The 18,360-nt window shown below is 39.3% G+C and overlaps 1 protein-coding gene across 1 annotated transcript in view; it reads left to right on the forward strand.

Annotated features, from left to right (window-relative positions):
* The window catches only part of dock2 (dedicator of cytokinesis 2), a 130,433-nt gene extending 112,542 nt beyond the window's left edge, over positions 1-17,891 (forward strand). Inside the window, 25 exon segments of the mRNA XM_032527996.1 lie at positions 41-139; positions 287-381; positions 1,560-1,638; positions 1,779-1,879; positions 2,209-2,267; positions 2,647-2,795; positions 3,315-3,400; positions 3,708-3,864; positions 5,891-5,931; positions 7,919-8,009; positions 8,995-9,105; positions 9,719-9,808; positions 11,380-11,484; positions 11,996-12,137; positions 12,454-12,535; positions 12,680-12,764; positions 13,842-13,928; positions 14,138-14,314; positions 14,828-14,911; positions 15,018-15,155; positions 15,614-15,741; positions 15,989-16,193; positions 16,357-16,462; positions 16,923-17,071; positions 17,647-17,891. Of these exon segments, the coding sequence (XP_032383887.1) occupies positions 41-139; positions 287-381; positions 1,560-1,638; positions 1,779-1,879; positions 2,209-2,267; positions 2,647-2,795; positions 3,315-3,400; positions 3,708-3,864; positions 5,891-5,931; positions 7,919-8,009; positions 8,995-9,105; positions 9,719-9,808; positions 11,380-11,484; positions 11,996-12,137; positions 12,454-12,535; positions 12,680-12,764; positions 13,842-13,928; positions 14,138-14,314; positions 14,828-14,911; positions 15,018-15,155; positions 15,614-15,741; positions 15,989-16,193; positions 16,357-16,462; positions 16,923-17,071; positions 17,647-17,709 (2,709 nt within the window). The 3' untranslated portion in view covers positions 17,710-17,891.
* The last annotated feature ends 469 nt before the right edge of the window (positions 17,892-18,360 follow it).

An 18,360-nucleotide genomic window follows, 5' to 3' on the forward strand; every position in this document is an offset into this window, starting at 1 on the left:
CTCTCTCTCTCTCTCTCTCACACACACTTTACCTTTGCAGTCCAGGGTGGTAGCCTGCATGACAGCTATCCTCAGCCAGATGGATGATCGTCACTATAATACATACATAGACACCTTCACCGGAACCTCTGATCTAGTGGTAAGTACACACACACGTGCGTATGTCTGTTAAATCCACATTGATGGTAAAATAAAAATAAAAAAAGCTGTATTGAATGAACATATATCATATACACACATATGCTTTGTCATTCCCTTCCGCTCCTTCTTGTCCCTTTTACTGTAGGACTTCCTGATGGAGTCTTTCCTACTTTTCAAAGACCTAATTGGGAAACATGTGTATCCCTCTGACTGGATGGCCATGATCATGGTACAGAACAGGTACTACAAGCACCCATCTGCTTATCTCAGGTCTGCCTCTGTAACTGATATATTTTCTGAACTGCCCCAGTATGACCTGCTATTGGGACATTGAGGCTTGGTGTATGTGATTATTAAAGATTGTCTACATCCACACAAACCCACATGGGGATAAGTTACAGATTGGAAAGCTAGGGATCAGAGTTGTGTTGATGATAAAAAAGGCTGATGTGACAAATGTGTTTCTGAGAGCTGCAGGGGTTTATATATATATGTGTGTGTGTATATATATATATGTACATACTGTCTGTATATATGTGTATATATATGTGTGTATATATACTGTATATTATATATGTGTGTATATGCATATATACTATCTGTATGTACATCTGTGTATATATATACTGTATGTGTATGTATATGTATGTACTGTATATAGATGTATATGTGTGTGTATATATGTGTGTTATATGTACATATATACTGTGTGTATATATATATTATTATATACATATGTATATATATATATATATATATACATATGTATATGTATGTAGATGTATATATGTGTGTATGTATGTGTATGTGTGTATATATGTGTGTGTATATATGTATATATATATATATATATATATATATACATATGTAGTATATATATAATATATAGATAATATATATATATATATATACATATGTATATGTATGTAGATGTATATATGTGTGTTTGTGATGTAAGCGAGAGGTGGGAGGGCTGCAGCAGTGTCAAAGGGAGAGAAAGTCAAACAAGTAAAAGTAAGAGTGAAGTAGAGGAGAAACAGGTTGATGATCAGGTTGATGAGGAGTCTGCAGACTGGGGTTAGGGAAGAAATGTGCAGGTAGAGAGAGAAAGTTCCACTGAAAATAAAAGGGAAGGGAGAGGGCAGTGAAATAGCAGTTCTGTAGAAAGCTGTGGGCTTCAGCTGCTGTCAAAGATGCAGCAAACAAGGTGCATTTGTGATCACCGATAGATTCTTTTCCGTTTATTCTCAGATATGACTTCTTTCCTTTTAAGGTTGTTTTTTTATTTATTAATCCTTCATCAGCAATCAAACTACTGCATGATGATGTTGTTTTTGTTGCATTCAATTGCATTGCATTCTCTATTGGTATATTTTGTTTGTGTGTGTACCATCAATGTTTGTATTTGTGCGCATTAGAGTGTTCCTGAGGGCCATCAATACCTATGCTGACACTATGAACCAAAAGTTCCTCAATAATGATGACTTTGAAGTGCAGGTTAGTGTGTGTGTGTGTATTTACAGGCTTTGACTCATATTGACAGCTATTTTTTTGTTGTTGCCTGTACTGCTTTTAACAAAGCTCTCCATTTCCTTTCTCTATACCCCTCACCTTCCTCGCTCTTCCTCCCCATCTAGTTATGGAATAACTATTTCCACTTGGCGGTGGCGTTTATTACACAGGAGTCTCTGCAGCTTCAGCATTTCTCGCCAACCAAGAGGAACAAGATTCTGGCCAAGTGAGAGAAGGCCATATACTTTCCTTATTTACCACACATACTCTCCCTGCTTTAATGAAACACTCAGTGATTTGTGATCTTTTTTGGAGTCTGCATTTACCGTTTACACTTCCACTGCCTATTAAAACTGTGTGATGCCTGAAGATTGACAAGTTCATTTTGGGGCAGATTAGTGCAGCATTGTCTTTCCCCCTGGGTTGTTTGATTTCTAAAAGGGAAAATAACAGTATTGATCAAGACATTGCTTCTAAACTAATGGGCTAATGGGATTTCTCTTTCTCTTTCTATCTCTGTTAATGTGTATTTTTTTCTCTCCCTCGTAATTTCAGATATGGAGATATGAGAAGACTCATTGGCTTTGCTATACGCGACATCTGGTACAAACTAGGTAAGGAATTTATAGGAGTTAGGTTTAGGAGTTTAAATAAGTGTTACTGCCTTGCTGCTTCTGGTGACCAGGTGTGTTTACCCTAATATCAAGACATACCTGTGTGTGTCTGTGCAGGTGGGAGCACAACACAACAAGCATCAGTGTAATTAGTTTCCGTTACAGTGTGGTAATAAGGGTTTGCAATGCCAGCACCAATTCACATAGACAGGCATCAATATAACATATCACTCTAAAAATCAAACGAAGAAGGAGACACTGTTGGTGGACAGATACCTGCGGAGCCTTCCAACAAGGGCAGATAGGCCAGATATGGTTTTACTCACCTTTTTTCATTACGTGTGTGTGTGTGTGTGTGTGTGTGTGTGTGTGTGTTTAGGTAGTCATAAGATTTGTTTCATACCTGGCATGGTGGGTCCCATCCTGGAGATGACTTTGATCCCAGAAGAAGAGCTGCGAAGGGCCACCATCCCCATCTTCTTTGACATGATCACCTGTGAATATGCACACTCTGGAAACTTCCAAAAGGTCGAAATACACACATGTATTCAACTTAAAAATGTGAATGCTTATATGTGTGTCAAGGTTTTAAGAGAATAATTGATCATCACTAGGAAAAAACACACCTCTTATGTGTCCAATAAAGTTATAAAACATATTGGTATTGTAAGACATATCTGGTCAAGAAAAAAAATGTTTTTTCCATCCCACCTGAGAATTTTCTTATGTTAACATATAGCTCTTCTTTTTTGTTTTCTTTTCTTGTAAGCACAACTGAAGAACTAAGAACTGTTTGTTTGCAGAGAAATGTAAAGATATAAAAGCCAAATTCACTTTTGCACACACAAAATACAGACGGAAACACTGGCACATGCACATTGTGCACATCCATTGATTTTCTGTGACAATGCATGAAAGTAAAAGAGACACCTTAATTATGCTTGCATAATTGATTTCTTTTCTATCCTTCTTCTCATTTGTTTTCCACTCCCTTTTGTTTCACCCTTTGCTTTCTCTCTCTCTCTGTCTCTCTCTTTTCTTCTGTAGTTTGAGAATGAGATCATTTTGAAGTTGGACCATGAGGTGGAGGGTGGAGGAGGAGACGAGCAATACATGGAACTACTGGAGACCATGTAGGCCTGAGTATTGGAATATACCGTATTCACAGCAACCTTTAATGCCTGGCAGGTTGTACTCCTACTGTAGATAAACAAGCATATGAGAATGAGTGATAGTATTGGTAAAATATGGTATAGCATATGGTATAAGATTATGCAAAAATGGTTAAAATCTTGACTGGCTTGGCTTTGCAAATGTCCCAAAAAAGGACCTTAGAGTGTAGACTTGCCTCTAACCCTCAACAAGTAAACTTTGGACTCATTTCACTGGTTTAACAGAAACTCAAACACTGATTATCACTTGTGAATGCTTGTGTGCCAGTCTGCTGGATTGTGCTGCAGAGAAACCCACGCTGAGGCCACAGGTGCAGCACTTTGTCGCCTTGGTAAAGGGACTCCTCATCCGTCTCCTTGACTACCGCACGGTGATGAGCGATGACAGCCGCAACAACCGCATGAGCTGCACCGTCAACCTTCTGGTAAGTCCAAACTTCATTGAAATCCAATACACCTTAAAAGTGCTGCAGGCTTGATCAGCTTTACAAATTCCTTCTCCAAAACTGAGGTGTAGAAGTGGGCTTTATTAAAAGGCATTAATATATTACTTGGTTACTAATATAACCAACCGTGGGTACAGGACTAAGTAGGAACTTGGTATCTTGAAATTCATCATATTGCTGTGAGCCTTTCCTCCATAGGAATTTCATTTTTTTTCTTTTTCTTCATGTTTCATTGATGCAAAATCTCCCATATGTTGTGAATCTGGCATGCATCACCATAGATTCGCGTTCATTGATACACATTTTCTGATTCATGCACTGTACTTTGTAGCTGTTGTATAGAACCCCCACAAGGGCAGGCATCAGTCAATAATCTCATCCATACCAAAAGAGCCAACTGATTGAGGAGTTCATTATGCAACACTGATTTTATGTCTTGTCTTTCATACCAAGGTCTTTGTAGCCCTTTTCCACATTTGAGTTGTGTCCCGATTGATCTAAAGGAAAAGATTCATCTCTGTGTCTGGTCTCCTACTTGGTTTGCAGAGGGTTGCATCAGCTCTTGTCTGCTCCACATCCTTTCTCTAATGTGATCTCATAATTACATTCTACCCCAAAGTATACTCAAGTTTAGTAACGTATCCCATCTTCCTACAATATGATTGTCTTCACTCAAGTTAAATTATTACATTCCTCCTATAATCAGTTTTCCTTCTTTGATATTAGCATTTTTGGGGGGATTTTTTCCCCTAGATTTTAATTGTTGAAGACATTTCTGAGATGCTAAGGAGGATTGGTTGATGATAAATGGTTGTGTCTGTATCTTAAAATGTGTTATTTTCCCATAAGGAGTTGAAGCTTTTAGAACATTACAGAGATGTTTATATTGTAGCCTGTGGCAGTTGCCCCTTAGCTATTCTCTTTCATTTGTTTTGCCAGCTAAGAAAACCTTTCTTCAGGCAAGCAGGCATTAGTGCACTGTCCAAACCATGTACCCCCTCAGACTAACTTCAATTAGGAAGGGCACACACATACACATGCATTCACATAGGTATTTTCTATGCTTGCTCATGCAGATGCACTTTCAAAGTAATACACTTGTACACATTCACAAACACACACTGCTCATGTCAAAATAACCTCTGCCAACCTCAAGTTAAAGTCTTTCCGGAATAACTTTGTCTTTCCGGGGACACTTTCAGTCACAGACTAAAGCTTGTTGGTATTGCCAAATTCACTTTCTCTATATAAGATTATATACAGATTTTTGAAAAAGCTGCCTCCTGGTGTGTTGTAGGTCATGAAAGATAAATAGAAGGTGATGTTGTGGATTGTGTTGTATGTTCAAAAGATGTGTCAAAGGTACTCACCTTTGATACATTAGAGTCAAAACAGCTGATCATGTAGATGGACAGCCTCCAGCAGGGAATTGGCTACTGAAGTTAAAATGTATTTATGCAAACAATGATGTACCTAACCTTTTCATCAAATAAAGCAAGTACATATAAATATTCATACAGTATGCTTTGGCTTTACAGCATATTTCACAGTAATTGAGCTTGTATATTTGTGTGTGTGTGTGTGTGTGTGTGTGTGTGTGTGTGTGTGTGTGTGTGTGTGTGTGTGTGTGTGTGTGTGTGTGTGTGTGTGTGTGTGTGTGTGTGTGTGTGTGTGTGTGCGCCTGGTGATGGGAGACGGGGTTACATCAGTTCGTTCTCCTCCTCTGTTCTCTGTAGATGTCATTAAACTTCATTAAACTGGGAGTCTGTGCTGCTTAACTAATAAATGTGCATGCACACGCTCCCACACATTCACACAAAGGCAATCAGAAGAAAAAACATACAGCCCTTTGGACAAACACTCTTCCACACAAATATAAAACTTACAGTCAGTGTAGCACTTCCAAATGATTTTAAATCTCTCTCTTTCTCTCTTACACACATGTTGCACACACACACATGCACGTTGACTGACTCTAACCCAGCTTCTCCTTTTGATTTTGCAGAACTTTTACAAGGACATCAATCGTGAAGGGATGTATATCAGGTATTTATGTGCGGAATTTGACATTAAAAAAAACATTTAAGTGGTGCATTTGTGTGTTGTGTGTGTGTGTGTGTGTGTGTGTGTGTGTTTGTGCTGCGTGCGTACGTGCATGCAGCTCCATAATCTGACAAGGGATTATATGAGTCCTGCTGAATTAATGTCAGAATCCACAGGATCAGCACTTGGTGTGACTGGAGGGCCAGCAGAGAGAAAGAGAGACATGATTGGTGCGAGGGAAGGAAAGGTGAAGAGACAGAGAAAGGCAGAATGATGGCAGGAGAGAGAGAGAGAGAGAGAGAGAGAGAGAGAGAAAGAAAGATGGCAGATGACAGATCTCGTCAGGTCCCACGGTACATTTCTGGCGATGGCTTGTGGACATAATTAGTTAGTTAACTGTATGTGTCAAAGGGAGCTCAACTCTGTGGTTGATCAGCTGCCTCCGTCTACCCTGTGGAGTATACTTTTAGCATTTGGCTGGCTTGCTAGTTAACGTTAGCAAACAAACAAACGGTTTATTGAAATTACGTATTAAAGCACTACTTATGTGCTATATGATAAGCCAGAATGTTATCTTACACAGTAGCTGTATCACTTCAGGCCACGTATGGATAACAAAACCTCAAACTAATTATGTTATGGTCCAGCATGTGAATTATGGACCATTACATTTGCAGCTCAATTGCTTACAGTATTTATGCTGAAAATGCTATTTCTTAGTACTGCATTAATTATATGGTAGGGTATGTACTAAATACTAATCTTGATAGTATACTGTTTTTGCAGATAGTCTACAAGAATTAGAATTAGGAATCTAAAAGAACTTTCTTTACTGTATTGCACTAAACTGTCATTTTACAAAGTTGTTTATCAAATATTTAATATTTTATTTTTTGTTTTGTGAGACTTTTGTGGAGGTGTCTTACTAGAATATACTAATTATTTTATTTTTGTACAGCCATAAGTACAACCTATATTGCCTCTGTGTATTACAGTGTAGCACATACAAGAATTACAAGTTGTGTTAGTATGTATACTGTTATCTTTGAATGCACTTTTAAGTAATTTTGTCACTTTTTATTAGGTGGACACACTACATACTTTACTCAAAACCTTAGAATTTGGATGTAGTGTGGAATTAGGCAATAGTTTATGTGTTGCTTTAAGGGGGTAAAAGTTTTTTAAGTTATGGACAAATACTTCAGCGATGAATCAGATGAAAAATTTAAGCACACCTTGTGAAAAGATGCTGAGAGATGGAGGATGGAAGAGAGGGAAAGGTGGAGTCAGAGAAGGTGAGGAAGAACATTAAGGATGAAGAGCAAAAGTGACTGGGGTTAGTCAAGAGGTGCAGATTAACCTAACCAATAGAACAGGCTGAACATTATGTTATTCTGATTGGGTTGGTTAAAAATTAGAGGAAAAAGAAAAAGGAAATAATGAGGTTAAACAAAGAAAGAAAGCACCATTCGATATTTAGCCAGATACAATAAACAGTTTACTTGATGAAGTAAACAGAGGATTGCTCCTTTAAAAAGTCAATCCACTGTAGAAGCCACTTTTTTCTTGCTTTGTCATCACCATTGCCTTAGCAAGAAAGTCCAGTCTCTGGCCTCATAACAAAATGTTTTCTCCAGATGGAGATGCAAAAAAATGATATTAACTAAAGATGTTCACTAGGATCCCAATGTTAGTTGTCCTCCTTGCCGGATTGGGCTACAAAACATCTGTCAGACCGTTAAAAAGACATATGTTAAAATGTCATTTTGTGAGTTTGCATGTATGTCCTCTGGAATGACCTTGTGTACATATTTCAGGGTATGTATTGGTGTTTGTCTGTCTGTGTGGGCATGAGACAGATTAGCAGTGACACCCTAGTGATTAATGCTTAATTTGCTTAAAGTTGCCCAACAGTGGCATCTAGTGGAGTGATGTGTAAGTTGTGTATTAAATTACATCTGTGACGGTGTTTGTACACGTGTGTGCTCAGGTACCTTTACAAGTTAAGGGACCTTCATCTGGAGGGTGAAAACTACACTGAGGCAGCATACACACTGCTCCTCCACTCTCGCCTGCTCAAGGTAGGACACACACACACACACACATACACAAACACACACCACACACACACACCACACACACACACACACACACACACACACACACACCACACAAGGGAGCTATTTGTCATTTTAATGCTGGAACCAGTGCCTTGCTTTGTCTAATTATTGTCTCTCCCCCACAAATGAGTTTTTTATAGCTGATAAATTGTTGCTACTTTGCTGGCCTCCAAATGATTAAGTTAGTTTATGGCATGGCATTGGCCACTTCTTTCTTTCCGTGTGTGTGTGTGTGTGTGTGTGTGTGTGTGTGTGTGTGTGTGTGTGTGTGTGTGTGTGTGTGTGTGTGTCTATGTCTGAATGTGTATGACCTCTTTGGTCCCTTCATCTCTTTTATGGCACACTTAGAAGCTCACTCAGAGAGACGGAGGAACAGGGGCATCACTCCTCCTTTCTCCGTCTAGTATCATTACATCAAAGCAGTTGAACTCTATAACATTTTTTATAATCTCCATTCATCTCCAGTGTCAATCCTGTCCTGCCCGCTTCACATTATTGGAGAGAGCAGGCTGTATTGGACAGCATGCTTCTTCCCCACTCTTCTAAGCAGATAGAACAGTTCCAATACATATAAGTTAGTGGTGGAGATTATTGTGCACTTTCTGTTTAGTTTCTAAGTGAATTTCTGTTTAATTGAAGATGGAAGATTAGCTATTGTCTCATTTTTATAAAAAATGCTGAGCATGATGCTTCTTGTTTTTGTGCACACACCGCTTATGGTGCTAAATATTGATTTATTACAACAAAGTACCTCTGAGTTAAGTTGTTCTCCCCGCTTATTTCAACATCATGATAAATGGGACAGTTAAAAACAAAGTTGGCCTGTCTGTGACTGTTTTTATACAGTATATGTATAGTTTAAAGATTCCAAAATGATAAATCCCATATCTTACTTTTTGTCTCTGTCCTGTCCTCCATGTTTTTATCTTCCATCCTTTCATTCCAGTGGTTAGATGAGACGTGCAACCCCCAGTTTGAGTCCCACGGCTCCCAAACCCAGCGACAGCTCAAAGAAACTCTCTACGACACCATCATCGACTACTTTGACAAGGGCAAGGTCAGCATGCTTCACTTTCCTAACTCCGCCTTCATAGAGTAATGGGAGGATTTGTAAAAATGTTAATCAATGCTCCAAGATCAATTAAAGTAAAGCTTTTCATTCTGGATAACATTTTTAGCAGGACAGTTGGAAACTACCATAACTTTCTGAATTCTTTTCACAAAACGATAAAGAAATCACAATACTCAGCATACACATTTGTTTTTGTTTTTTTGGGGGGGAAGCAAAAACCCAAAAAATCAGAAGTCAATGCACAGACCTTTATTTTGGAAAATATTCCTTTCCTGTTTCAAACATTCAGTATCTTTTCAGGATGAAACAGTGTTGCATTCTCATGCAGTTATAGTCTCTCTGCTTTATGTTGGGGTCACATTCACTTTGTATTGTCTGAGTGCTTTATGTTTTCTGAAGCCTTGAAAGAGACATTTTCCTCCACTCTCCAGAGACCTGAAAACAGATTTTCTCAAGATGATTTCCCACCACGACAGCTGCTGCTGACGATTTATTAGCAGATGGTGTAATGGTGTAATGAAGGACACTTCTTTTTTTTCCTTGTGTGTGTGTGTGTGTGTGTGTGTGTGTGTGTGTGTGTGTGTGTCTGTGTCTTTAGATGTGGGAAGAGGCCATCACTCTGTGCAAGGAACTAGCTGAACAGTACGAAAACGAGATCTTTGATTACGAGTTACTCAGCAAGAGACTGGTAATACATGACTCTCAAACCTTATCTTCTGCGCAGTAATGATGCTCTCACATTTTTTTCTTCATTTCTCTCCTCCTTCTGCCCTAAATTCCCTTCATAGATTTTAGAGATGTTCTTAGGTGTATGACGGTGTTTAAAGGAGAGGGAGAGACTTCAGGAAATTTATTCAAGTTTTTGGACAGTAGCAGCAACATATAATGGCTCACTTCCTATGCACTTGTTGTGTAACTGGCCCTTGTTAAATTAAATATGTGAGTAAAGGAAATAAAATCTGTACTGTACGTTGGTCAAATAGTTGTCTGTGGCTTTAACGTAAAACAAAATCTATGTAAATTGACCGGCAGCCAATGTGTAAGTTATACATTGCACACAGTTTACTTAACCTCCGAAACTAGTGTTCCAAATCAGCAGTTTCCTGACTACATTAGTCATCTGCAGTCCTCACATATTACCAGCTATTCATCCATGTTTAAAAATTAATACTTATTTGACACTTAAAGTCCTTCAAGTGTAAAGTTCTGAAGAACTCTGGTTGGAGCTTCTACAATTACCATATAACCCCAAACGTGTGAATCCTCAATGCCAAACCCCTCAGAAACATTCTTGCTTCGTCTTCTCAACCACTCTTCTGTTTTTGAGATCGCTTGCTTTGACACCACAGCAGAAGTGCTCCCTGCCCAAATCCACCACCACCTTCTCCTCACCCTTCCCACCTCCCACAGAGAATTACACTTTTTCAAACAATGGAAAAGTCTCTTTCTTTCTTTATACGACTACAGCAGTGGCTTCTCTTAGCTAATGCCAAATGTATGTGGTTATATAAATGACAGATATTGCCCTTGGTTGCCGTGCACTTTAGTTTTTCTACATTTATCACCATCAAAGGCCCAGCATTCTGCTGAGGGTAGCGTTGTCATTGGCACAGGCTGGTGAAACTGCAACGGCTGCATATGGTGCTTATCTCTGAAACTCTCCCCTGAACATCCTCTGTCTCTCTTTCTCTCTTTGTCTGTCTGTCTGTCTCTCTCTTTCTCTTTGTTTCTCTCTCACAACTGAATTTACTTGCTTTATTGCCATATGAATGTTGGAAAAACAATATTAACAAAGCATCAAGGATAATAAGAAAATAAAATTAAATGCATACTGTACATACATAGAATTCAGTTAGATAAACTAAAGTATATAAATTTAAATACTACTATATACAACTATATACTGTGTATGTATGTATATATGAAAAATCCTAATTGTGTAAGAAGAAAACAAAGACAAAAAAACATGAAAAACACATGAAGTAAAGGACTAAATGAGATGAAAGGGTAAACTGTGAGGAGATGAACTACAGACGTTATGTGTTGTTGTGCTGGTAGTCTCTGAGGGTGTGACATGCACTCACATATCTCGCTGCTTCTACAGCACTGACACTATTTTCTCCAAATGGATGTTGTGTTTCTGTTGGGTCAGAGAGTGTATCAAAATCTGTAAGTTTACATTACATGATCTCTCCTTCTCTTGCTCTCTCTCTCTCTCTCTCTCTCTCTCTCTCTCTCTTTCTCTCTCTCTATATATAGGAGAAACAAGCCAAGTTCTATGAAAACATTATGAAGATCTTGAGGCCTAAGCCGGACTACTTTGCAGTGGGCTACTATGGACAGGGCTACCCTCCATTCCTCAGGGTTTGTGTTTATCACTGTTTGGTGGGAATGAAAGCATACCAAAAAAAAGTTCTCACTTTGCGTAGTAGACGTAGAAGGACACCGATTCACAAAGGCATCCCTAACTCCCTACCTTGTACTGTACATAGGGGTCATAATAACGTTTTCTCTCCATTATCAGCACTGAAGCTAAGCTGTTTAAAATTGCAACAGTGGACAGGTTTCTAAACACACCAGCAAGATGGTTAACAGAATGGGACATTTTAGCAAACTGCTGATACAAGATATTCCACTGTTTAAAGCTCCTACAGTATATTCATTATTTGCGTTTAGCTGCTGTGGTAAGGAATATGATAAAGTCAGTGACTCTGTTTTTTCAGGGCAGTAAAAGGAAACCAGGCATAGGCCCACTTCAAGAAATGCAGTGTCCTGTTGAACAAAGTCAAAATCAGAAAAAGAGAATTTCCCTGTGTTGATCACAGGAGAAATAAGGGCTTAATCATTAACACCAGTACATTTCCTTTGGCTTCAGAACAAGGTGTTTATCCACCGTGGCAAGGAGTACGAACGCAGAGAGGACTTTCAGAACCAGCTGATGAGCCAGTTCCCCAGCGCCGTGCGCCTCAACATGACCACCATGCCAGGAGACGACATCAAGAACTCTCCTCTGCAGTGTATCCTTCTGGCAGCAAATACTAAGTATTTGGGTTGCTGATATAAGATCCTGTTTTTTTCTAACAGAAAATATCATGGGACCTTTTACCTAGAGACACAATAAAAACATACCAATAAATTTTTGTGTATTAGATCTATTCATCTAGACAGTATTGTTCTGAATCTCAATAAATCTTTTTTTGTATGTTTTGCTTTACCACCTCTGTGTATTAAAACCCAGCTGCTGGAGGTCTGACACATCCCTCAACTCTCATTTTTGGACGTTGACACCCTCCAACATGTAGTGATGTTTTATTCCTGACTGTTCTGAACCAGATATCCAATGTTTCACAGTACAGCCAGTCCTCGAGATTCCTCCTCGCCTGAAGAACAAACCTGTTCCCGACCAGATTATCAAGTCAGGGAAATAGCATTACATGCTCTAAAACAGCATAGGCAGTTTTAATGATGTCACATTTCCCTTATTGTAAATTATTTATTTTCTTTCCTTTGTTTGACTTTAACCTCTCTCTCCTTCTCCCTCTTCTTACACCCTCTGCAGCTTCTACAAGTCCAACTACGTGCAGCGTTTTCACTATTCCAGACCGGTGAGGAAAGGACCTGTGGACCCAAACAATGAGTTTGTTGTGAGTTTTGTTCTTTTTTTTTTAAATGAAAAGATTATCAGTCTGAAAAAATGAGTTCCTGTTCTCTAAAATAATAGGATTTTAAAAAGAGCAGTGTGTGGTATAATTATACGATAAAATATCATATTATGTTCAGATTCGGGTAATACAAAAATAGAGAGTGCCTAGTATTTAAAAACAAAAGAAAAAGAACAAAAAAAAGGAAACACTAAGATAAAAAAGAAATATGCAGGACAGGTGGGAATAAGTAGGGATGTGATTAATTTTCCCAGGGAGGATTTTTTTGTCTCCTGATACTAGGAGATATATTTATTCTTATAGGAATCGGATTTACTCTCCTTACACCAACGGGAATTACATCTTCTGAGTAGAATAATGATTGAAGGAATTGGAATTGAAGTGGAAAAAAGTTACAGAAAATGGGAAGTTATTGGGAAGTAATTTAAGTAGAAGGTCCAGAGAATGAACAGTCCTGCATGTGTACAGTAGTTGGTGCTAGGAGTATAGCTCACCTGATAGAGAAGGCGCCCATATATAAGAAGTTTACTCCTCAACGCAGCAGCCGCAGGTTCGACCCTTTGCTGCATGTCATTCCTCCTCTCTTCCCCCTTTCATGTCTTCAGCTGTCCAGTATAAATAAAGGCCTAAAATACCCAAAGATATCTTTAAAAAAGCAAACAAGTAATGACTTTCTCGTGGATGTAATATGTAAATAACTGAGTCCACAATGACTCCCACATCTCTGTACCTGAGCAAAGGGAGAATGGGTCAAATAATGCTAAAAGACTGCTATGTTTTAAAAAAACTAAGAAAAAAACACATAAGATTGACACATCCTCCCCCACATGGTATTTTTAAAGCAAAAGGGTTATACTTTGTCAATGTTGGATATGGATATTCTATTCATCAACATGTACCATTAATCACTCTACTACAGCAAACATCTGAACAGGACTTTAAGTGTCTTGAAAGAGTTCAGACTTGACTACAAGATATCTTGTTATGAATATTCACAAGTGGAAAAAGGCACATCTAATTGCTTTCTTCTTTGTTCTCTTTTCCATTTCTGTGTTTTAGTCTATGTGGATTGAACGCACAACCTTCACCACTGTGTATAAGCTGCCAGGGATTCTGCGCTGGTTCGAGGCTACTGATTTGAAACATGTAAGTTTGTGGAGGGGTTTCTACTCCATGTTTGACTTGCATGTTTGATGTGGGAAATTGCCTGATTCCAGATCTCTTTCACTGAATTTTGTATTCTCTATCTCCCACATCCCACCCTCATAACCTCCCTCCCGTCTTCCATCCCCCATTTTTTCATTTCTCCCTCCTCCTTCTCGCTTCTCTTTTCACCACTTGGCTACTCCGTCCAGACTACCTTGTCTCCATTGGAAAACGCCATAGAGACCATGGAGTCCACCAATGAGAAGATTCTGACTATGATTAACCAATACCAGGCTGACTGGACCCTTCCCATCAACCCCCTCTCCATGCTGCTTAATGGCATCGTGGACCCAGCTGTCATGGGCGGCTTTGCCAAGTATGAAAAGGTACTGTAAAGTGTAACTGTAAAGAATCAGCCCAGTAATCCTCCCCAATGTGTGGCCACTCGCAAGTACACTGCTCTGGGTTGGTTAAAGAATTTAATACCTTTACATCGATATTGGCTCATCATTTATCTAGTGACCTTTTTTCTATTTAAACAAGTACTGATTCCTGGTGACTGTGTAGAATTGTAACTAAGATTCCCCATCTCAGTACTGCTATTTTGTTTTGATATGAAGTCTATCTGAGCTTCAGGGATTACAATCTGTATCACCTCCTCAGGCTAAATTACTTTAAATTTACAAATGACATTACATGCAAGACACTTATTAGAGTATGGTGTATTCATAACTGTAAATACTGTTAATAGTCAATATCCTGCATAGGATAAGATCAGTGGGCCTATAAAGTGCACATGGGGGTGGAAAACTCAGTTGTTAATCTACAATCAGCCTCGGCATTTGAAACGTATAGCCACATTTCTTTGAATTAGATTTTAATATTTCCTCTTTTATCAGGCTTTCTTTACCGAAGAGTACAATCTGCAGCACCCAGAGGACAGAGATAAACTGCTACGCCTCAAAGACCTCATCGCATGGCAGGTACTGAACACGCTAACACACATTCTCCGATACACGTACACGCCACATAGTTAGTGTGTTGCTTTTATGTGGAAGTTCTGTTAACATTTAATATTTGTATTTGTAGATCCCATTACTGGGTGGAGGGATCTCTCTCCATGGGAAGAGAGTAATGGATGACCTGCGTCCTTTCCACGAGCGCATGGAGGAGTGTTTCAAACAGCTGAAGAAGAAAGTGGAGAAGGAGTACGGAGTGAGAGAGCTGGTAAGAACTGTGGGATAAAGGATAAGAGTGGGAAAAGTGCGACAAAAAGTGGGGAGAGACTTACTTAAACATGTTTTGTCTGTAATCCAAAACATTTTCTTTTTTGTAAGGTGTGACGCAGTTACTGTGGTAGAGCTAATGATCCCGCAAATGAGCTGACCCAGGCCAATTTTAACGATCAAAGTACTCACAAAATCCTCTTGAGTGTAGTGTTGATATGAGATTTGTACCTTTAAATTTCTCTACAACCAGAACATAGTTTGGATGGTTGGACTGGGGCCAAGTATGGTCATTAACGTCTAAATTGGCTCTAGCCTTCAGGAGAGATTAAACTAATGATGATTGGAGTGTGATGTACTGTTTTAAGAGTAACTTCACTTACATTTGCTTTTTTTTATATATATATATATATATATATTAATGAATATATATCTCATATTGTTCAACTCTATTTCCAGCCGGAAATGGATGAGAGGAAGTCCACTCGTCCTCGCTCCATGCTGCGCTCCATTCGTCAGTCCATCATCTCCATCTCCTCCCTGCAGGGATCAGAATGTGGGACTCCAACCAAGCTCCATGCAGACAGGTAGCATACACACATATGTGTTGACAGATTAATTTACCTGACCTTAGAGTGTGAAAAGAACCCCAACATCTATTACAAGAATGTGTTCAATGTGTTCTAATGAATAGCATGAGTTCAACCATACATCTCATCTAAAACTGCAAAGATGCATTTTTCATGGAAAATTCACTCCAGAGCAACGTGGATATGAAAAACAATACTTTTACCCATTTAATGTACTACTAAAACCCTTCCTGCCTCCTCCCAGGGACCTCACCCCTGAGTCGCCCACCTCCTGGACCTCCACCCTGCCGCGCTCAAGCGGCAGCTTGAGTGGAAGTGCAGTGGAGGGGGTGGTGCTGGTGGGCGAAGCAGAGGTCAAACTGAGGAAGAGTAAGAAGAAGAAGAAGAGGAGCAGCATGATCTTTATCACAGAGGAAAGAGAAAAGATGAATACACTGGACTGCAAACGGGTAAGATTGATCTTCAGTGAGAGGTAGATCATGGCATGGAGAGAGGAGAAAATATGAGGAAATAAAGTGAGGAAGGAAGGGAAGAAATTAGGTTTAAGTAATAGAGCTGAGGATCTCTGGAACTTCTGTTGCTGAGTTTTGTGTGATCTCTGTCTCCCTCTAGCTGTCCAAGAAACAGGAGTTCCGCAGTGACACCAACTTGTCTGAGCCGAATGAAGGAAATGTGTTGCTGACCAATGCCAACTCCAGATCCCTGCCAGCCATCACAGGTGACTAACGTGCACAAATGAACATGGTGCTGCATAGTGTGCTGTAATTAAGAAATGGCAAACTGGGGAATGTAGCAGTAATAGCCTGACCTAACACAAACTCTGATGTAAGGTGGCAAATTGGTGAATTGGTCATGTCAGTTGTAATGTTTTCAGAACTGGGCAGCAGTTTCATATGTCCTTGTTTAAGTTACATAACCCTGCTCCTAAAAATAGTGCATCAAACCCCAAATCACTGATGTTTCTCAGGCATCCTGCCCTGTTGGACAAGGCCAGCTGAGCACTAAACATACACACAGTACCACCGGTGTTGCCAGAGCACACGGTTCATCAGTAGAACAGCTGCAAGAGCACAATTTGTCACTTTAAATGGTCTGGCTGTGGAAGGAAGCAGAGATTTTCATTGTAAACTGATTATCAGTGAGACACATACACTAACTCCTCCTGTTTCTGTGCGTAGGCCTGTCCTTGGCGGTGGTGGGGGGAGCAGAGGAGGTGGACCCTGCTAGAGCCAGGAGGGACAGTAAGAGCATTTCAGTATGTGTGACTTCTGATCGAACAGCGGACAGACGCTCAAGGGGCGTCATCAACCTCCTTTTCAAGTCCATGGTGAGCCCAACAGGTTTAATGCGGGTTCAAAGAAAAACATTAGGTTGCAATTCAAGAATGCAAACTACAGTTTTGGTATAGATTGGTTACATTTTGGGCAATACACTGTTTCACTTTCTTGCCGAGACTGAGGATGGAAAATACCACTCCGATGTACATATGCTAAATATAAAGCTACAGCCAAGTGATGGTTAGCTTAGCATAAAGAGTGAAAACAGGAGGTAATAGTTTGCCTGGCTCTGTCCAATAGTAAACAATACTATGCTGTGGTTATGCTAAGATAGCCGGCTGTTGGCTGTCTTCATATTTATTGTAGAGATGATTGAGGAGCAGTGGTATTGATCATTTCATCTAACTCTTGGCCAGAAAGCAAATAAGTATTTTTCCCCAAAATCTTATCTAGATTATTTCAAACACTGTTGAAATGTAAACCTATGGTATATGTATTGTTTTTTAACATTTGCACACAACACAATATTCCAAAGTAAAATCATGGACGGTTTTAAGTTATTTTACCCTTAACTAGCTTAGTAAAACCTTGTGTTGACATTATGGTTGTTTGCTTGTTTCAACAGAGCTCCAAAGCAGACGATGTGAAGCCCAGTGATTCAGCCAAAGACAGTGCCAATCATTTCTGAAATCCATTTTTTATTTTTTTATTTTCTATATAGTTCACATATCTCACTAACATACGCACGCACTCACTCACGCCACTCACTCACTCACTCACTCACTCACTCACTCTGTCTGTCTGTCTCAGTATTGCTGTTGCCTTAACATGATTGATTTAGCCTGTCAATAAAGACTATTTTTGTGGCATAACCTTTTTCCTGGTAATTTAAATGATTTCCAGTGAAGCTGAAAAATGCCATCTTACAGCTTTGAAATCAATTCTACTTCTACCAGAATGAACAAACACAAACCATCCTGCCAACATGCCTGATGGAAAAGCTTTTTATTATACGGTTTTCAGCATTGTATTGACTGCCTGAAGTTAATGGGAAAATAATCATTTGATGAAGCACAAAGGTTGTTGTATTCTTCCAAAGGACTTTAAACCAGACAGGCTGCCAAAAAGCTTTGGCGCTGATACAACAAAAGAAAAGAAAGGTAGGAATTAAAAAACAATAGGGAGCTACAAACTGTGGAGGCCACAGTTATTGCTACAACATTTGTTGTGTACACACAGAGAGGAGAAACTTTTTATTATGTATTTCAGAATCAGAATCAGCTTTATTGACCAGGTATGCAGACACATACGAGGAATTTTCCTTTGGAGTATAGTTGCT

Source organism: Etheostoma spectabile, chromosome 10, assembly GCF_008692095.1.
Source record: "Etheostoma spectabile isolate EspeVRDwgs_2016 chromosome 10, UIUC_Espe_1.0, whole genome shotgun sequence".
Lineage (NCBI taxonomy): Eukaryota > Metazoa > Chordata > Actinopteri > Perciformes > Percidae > Etheostoma > Etheostoma spectabile.